This window comes from Mastomys coucha, unplaced genomic scaffold (genome assembly GCF_008632895.1).
Source record: "Mastomys coucha isolate ucsf_1 unplaced genomic scaffold, UCSF_Mcou_1 pScaffold9, whole genome shotgun sequence".
Taxonomy (NCBI): Eukaryota; Metazoa; Chordata; class Mammalia; order Rodentia; family Muridae; genus Mastomys; species Mastomys coucha.
In genome coordinates this window covers 11,283,307-11,289,413 of record NW_022196915.1, presented here as the reverse complement: position 1 = coordinate 11,289,413, position 6,107 = coordinate 11,283,307, and the positions used below count along the sequence as shown (strand labels likewise).

At 44.9% G+C, this 6,107-nt stretch overlaps 1 protein-coding gene across 1 annotated transcript in view; it reads left to right on the top strand.

The window, feature by feature from the left end:
• The window catches only part of Polr3a (RNA polymerase III subunit A), a 39,918-nt gene that overhangs the window by 16,508 nt on the left and 17,303 nt on the right, over positions 1-6,107 (top strand). Inside the window, exons 15-17 of the mRNA XM_031361716.1 lie at positions 1,238-1,402; positions 3,754-3,926; positions 5,662-5,773. Of these exons, the coding sequence (XP_031217576.1) occupies positions 1,238-1,402; positions 3,754-3,926; positions 5,662-5,773 (450 nt within the window). The remainder of the gene's footprint in view (positions 1-1,237; positions 1,403-3,753; positions 3,927-5,661; positions 5,774-6,107) is intronic.

Genomic DNA, 6,107 nt, shown 5'->3' with positions numbered 1-6,107 from the left:
GGGGAGGAGGGGGGGGAGGAGCAAGCAGGTGTCAGAAACTGAACTCCACTCCCTCACACCACCTCCATTGTTTCTACAAAGGCCTAAGAGGAAGGGCTTTCTTTAGGAAAGTGTCAGTCTCCAGTCTTCTAGATGGCAGAGAGCCAGGGGTCAGAGTGGTCCTTTTGAATGGTTTTGTCAGTACAGTTTCTATTTTTTTTTTCTGGGGGTGGGGAGCAGGTAAGCATCAAAGGTTGTTTAAAGTTTATAAGTTATATCATAATGTATCATAATGGTTGTTATTATTATATATGCCCTTTAGACAGTGTGTTTGTTGTGTAACAGCACAACTCCTAGGTGAGTTTTTTAATGGAGGTGAAGTCTTGCACTGTAGCCCAAGCATGGAGCTAAGGGCATCTTTCTGCCTCACTTTAGAGTGCTGGCTGGCTCTCTGGTGGTGAGCAGTCTCACCTCATTCTGTTTTGATGGTTAGGATTGAACTCAGGGCCTCATGCATGATGCTATCACAGAACTACACCCCTCCTCAAGACTGATGGGGTGTTGTTGTTGTTGTTGTTGTTTTCGAGACAGGGTTTCTCTGTGTAGCCCTGGCTGTCCTGGAACTCACTCTGTAGACTAGGCTGTCTTGGAACTCAGAAATCTGCCTGCCTCTGCCTCCCAAATGCTGGGATTAAAGGCGTGTGCCACCACTGCCCAGCACTGATGGAGTTTTTTAACTCATTTTTTCTTGGTCAGAAAGAAGTCTTGCTAACATGAAGATTCAATGTAACAGAAGAGGATTTAAATACAATTCATTTGAGTCTCTTTAGTTAAAACAGTGACTCTGAGTGAGGTTCACCACCAGCACCCAGTGTACTATCTAGCACAATCTTCTTAGCTCTCCTCCAAGTGAGGTTCACAACCAGCACCCAGTGTACTATCTAGCACAATCTTTTTAGCTCTCCCCAGCTCACTGGTAAATAGTCCAGGACATAGTGAAGGTCAGAATGAACATGGCTAGCAGGGCCTTGGGACTAGCTGTGAATCTCCAGGATGCTCTACTGAGTCTCAGAAGGTCAAAACTTCTACTGTGTCTAGTGTTTGGAGAGATACTGGTTCTTCTTGTATTCGTTTCCTTATCAGAAAACAAATTTTTAAGGAGAAATTCTTTGGCAGTACTTTGTATTTTCAGGATATAAACATTATTCTCGACCAGATAATTATTCACTTAAATGCATTGTCAGTATCACCCTTCCAGATGTCACCATCCAGAACAGCGAGTTGATGTGCGGCAGCATGGACAAAGGGACCCTGGGGTCAGGGTCCAAGAACAACATCTTCTACATCCTGCTACGAGACTGGGGTCAGAATGAGGCTGCCGACGCCATGTCTCGGCTTGCCAGGCTGGCTCCTGTCTACCTGTGTGAGTGTCTCAGTAGCTATGTGTTGTGTTAATGCTGCGTAGGGAGAGGCTTAGTGTGTTATGAGTGTGCTCTTCCACTGCTTCATCCCCACGCCCTTACAAGACAAAATGTTAAGTCATTTGTGCATGTGTCAGTGAGGTCAACTCAGGGCTGCCAAGTTGGGGGTGTGAATTGGATTTTCTTTTTTTTTCCCTTTCTGATCAGAACTTGCAATAGCGTCCTGTTGTCTAACACTGGGTACACTGCATATAAAGCCCTTTGTGGGATACTTCCGGTACTTGGGAAGGTCTGCAGCCTCCGGGCTTCCCTTCATCCCAAACAGATGATTCAGTGTCGGCCCCTCTGCTTACACAGCTCTTCCTTTTGCTTGCTCATACTTAGGGGGGTAGTGTATGTATGTATGTATGTATGTATATATATATATATATATATATATATATATATATATATATATATATAAATCAAAATCAAGGGATTTTGGTTTTTCACAATAGGGTTTCTCTGTGTGTCTCTGCTGTCTTAGAACTTACTCTATAGGCCCTACTAGCCTCAAACTCACTGAGATCTGCTTGCCTCTGCCTCCGAGGGCTGAGATTAAAGGTGTGTGACACTACCACCTGGTCATCTCAAGTGACTTCTGCATGTGTCACAAATTGAGCTTCATTGCTGGTGTGTGTGTGTGGGGGGGGGGGTGTTTGAGTAAGGGTATACTGTGCCACACCATGAGTGTAGAGGTCAGAGAACAACTTGCAGGAATCTCTCCTTTTACCATGTAGGTCTTAGGGATCAGACTCTGGTATCAGGCTTGGTGGCAAATAGCTTCATGTAGCTTCCAGAGGTGCAATTGAAAGGGTGTGACCTTTTTTTTTTTTTAAATATCTTTAAAATAATTTTTAATGTTCATTGATATTTTACCTGATATATATCTATCTGTGTGAGGGTGACAGAAACCCTAGAAGTGGAGTTAGAGGCAGCTGCCATGTGGTTGCTGGAAATTGAACCCAGATCCTCTGGAAGAATAGTGAGTGCTTTTAACTGCTGAGCTATCTCTCCAGCCCGGGTGTGGCCATTTTTATTTCCACAGTGTTTTGGTTGTTTATATGTATGTGTGTACTATGAACTCTGTGTGTGTGTGTGTGTGTGTGTTTTGTCTTGTGTTTATTCTTGTTAAAAAAGTTCACAGTGGCAAGCCCTGGCATAGGCTTTTTCATTTCTTGTGCTAATCAACTCCTATAAGTTTACAACAGTGTCCTTTCTTTCTGGAAACTTCCTCATTATTCTTGGATAATTTTATCTTCATTTCTTGCTGTTTTTACCTTGTGTCAATTGCATTTCTATTTACTGCATCAATTCTGCTTTTCATAGCTTTTTTCTATTGTCTGTATCTTTATTCTTGATTCCTTTTGACTCTCACCATTTCTGTTGATAAGTGGTGGCCTGCAGTGAGGCCCATCAAACCCACAGCTCCATTTCCAGTCAGTGATTAGTACCTCACACCCACAGGACCACCACTTACCCCATCAGTATCAGGTTTCCCTAGGGAAGCTTGATTTTCTGAGAGACATCGAAGATATGTCTTCTTCCCTGGGGATAGTGACGTGGAAGCTGGACAAGGAGGGGGCTCAGTTTTCCCCGTATCTTGTTCTATCTGGCTGTGACTGGTATTCCCAAATCCAGAGCACTTGGTTCCTTTCCTGAGGATGTGTCCTGCTATCTCCCTTCAGAGCACATCCAGAGCCTGTTCCTTACACAGACTTTTCACCCATTCACCTTGTTTCCAGTACATTAATCTCCCATGTCTGTAGAAACTAGGGATCTCAATTTTAAGCCTCTCTAGACTTGTTGGGTCTTCATCTCACCTTTCCCGTGCAGCTAAGAGTGACCACTCAGCTACTCACTTCTTCACATTTGAAGTTTAGTCCTAGCCTACTGGAAATGGCATTTCTATTGACTTTTTTCCCCTACTGGGGACAGAACCCAGAATCACACAGCACTCTCTCCATTGAGTTACGCCCCTAGCCTGACACTTCCTCCTTTTTGTTTTTGTTTTTTTTTGTTCTGTTTTTTGTTTTGTTTTGTTTTTTTTCGAGACAGGGTTTCTCTGTAGCCCTGGCTGTCCTGAAACTCACTCTGTAGACCAGGCTGGCCTCGAACTCAGAAATCTGCCTGCTTCTGCCTCCCAAGTGCTGGGATTAAAGGCGTGAGCCACCACTGCCCAGTGACACTTCCTCCTTTTCTCTCTTTGAGAGTGATCTGTGAGAAGAGGAGGGCAGGCAATAGGATAAGCTCTACCTGACCGCTTGAGTGATAATGGTTATCGTTCTTATTCTGCCTGCCAATTCTTCCTCAGCTAACCGAGGCTTCTCCATTGGGATCGGTGATGTCACACCTGGCCAGGGACTGCTGAAAGCCAAGTATGAGCTACTAAATGCTGGCTACAAAAAATGTGACGAATACATTGAAGCCCTGAACACAGGCAAGCTGCAGCAGCAGCCAGGCTGCACCGCTGAGGAGACGCTCGAGGTGAGACTGCCATCAGATCGGCATTGTCAGTTGTTGTGCTTACAGTGTAGTGTGCTTGGGGGTGGACTAAAAGCCATGAAGAGTTGTAGTCCTGGCACGTGTTCTTATTTGTTAAACAAGGCAGGGCCTTTGCTCCACGCTCTCTGGTGTGAAAATATGGTATCTGTTCTTTTGACCTCGTGGGGCTGCTCTGACTATTCCTCAGGGCCTCTGCTCTCCCTGCTTGCAGCATTCTTCCAGAGGCATCAAACCATAACTCAGTGGGTTGATCATTACCACGACCTAGGTACAGGACAAGGAGTACTCATGCTGGATGGTCTTATACACCCAACCCATAACCTCCTCACTCCACTTGGCTGAGTGCTGAGCTGGCTGCATTGACATCTGTTACGTCTCCTCTAGGAGCTTGAAATTCTAGAGTAACTGGGGCACCAGCAGGTGGGGTACCAGGTGTTGTTTTGTTCTGTTTCATGACAGTCTCACTCTGTAGCTCAGGCTGGCCTCTAATTTAAGCTCTTCTGATCTCAGCCTCCTCAAGTCTTGAGATTTGCAAATCCATGCTATCATTTCTCTTTCTTCTGCCTTCTCTGTGGCCTGTGCCTCATGCCTTTCCCTCACCCTAGTGGGGAAGATAGGCTCTTGAAGCATTAAGTTTTCTAAGCTGGATATGGTGGCACATACCTATAATCCCAGTCACCTGGAGGCTGAGGCAGGAAAATGGAGAGTTCAAAGCCAGTGTTTTGTTTTCTCTTCAGATCATAGAAGTACTTTGCTAAAGAGAGTTCAAAACCAGGTTGGGCAACTTTAGCAATACTGTGACTAAATGAAAGGTGGAGAGATGAAGAATTCTTTTTGTGACGATTTTTTGAGACAGGGTTTCTCTATGTTAGCCTGTATAGTCTTTGGTTCACAATCCTGCCATAGCCTACTGAATGTTGGGCTCCAAGGACTATATTTTTTTTAAAAAAAAAAGATTTGTTTATTTATTTATTTTATATGAGTACATTGTAACTGTCTTCAGACACACCAGAAGAGGGCATTATAGATGGTTGTGAGCCACCATGTGGATGCTGGGAATTGAACTCAGGATCTTTGGAAGAGCAATCAGTGCTCTTAACCACTGTGTCATATCTCCAGCTCCTCCAAGAACAATATTAATCCCCTGGAAGTCAGCTCACTTTCAGTCTTACTGAGTTTTAGGCAGAAAGATAAAAGGATGCTTCAAATTACTAGAGTCCTCAATAGGACAAGGACTTCTAGAGGGTGGCACTTCAAAGTTGTGGATTATGGCTGTGCAGGGTAAGGAGGCCCCTGGAGTCATCTTGTCACATTCATTGCTCATGCAGATTGAAAGCATGCTTGGTGAGAACAGGTAGAGAGACAGATTGTACAAGCATAGCGAGCAGTTTTCCTTCACATGCTGAATGTGTCTTTACAAGGCCATGTGTACACACAGTGGTATGTCCAGGTGCTGTCACATAGACAGCAATACAGCAAGGCCATTTATACATTCTGCTTCATAAACAGCTATTCACACTCTTCCAGAACTCTCCAGAAGAAAGGCCTTTATGCAACTTGGGCTTTTTGATTATCAGAGCTCAGTAAACTTCACCAATTGAAAATCAGACATCATTTGAATTTTCTGTAAATGTCAGATTGGAACTTTGTATCTGCAGAGCCGGAGCATGGCTTCTCATAGACTACATTTTCTTCCCTGCTTGTCCCCTTGCTCCAGGCTCTGATCCTGAAGGAGCTGTCTGTGATCCGGGACCATGCTGGCAGTGCCTGCCTCCGAGAGCTGGACAAGAGCAACAGCCCTCTCACCATGGCCCTGTGTGGTTCCAAAGGTGAGATAAGCGCTCAGGGTTGACAGTGTGTGTGGCCTGCCCGGGGCTTTGCTCTAGAACACAGATATTTGGTGCTTGTAACTTCATAGAGGCTCTTCATTTCTTTAAGTGTCAGTCTCTAAGTTATGGATGACTGAGCCTTTGCTTGCATTTAGGGCAGTTTAAGTCTTTTGGAGAAACTGGCAATATGGCTGGGTTCCTGAGTTTGGAGGTCCTTTGACTAAATTTGATGTTAAGAAGAAAGCTGGGGGCTGGGTGGTGGTGGCGCACACCTTTAAACCTAGCACTTGGGAGGCAGAGGCAGGCGGATTTCTGAGTTCAAGGCCGCCTGGTC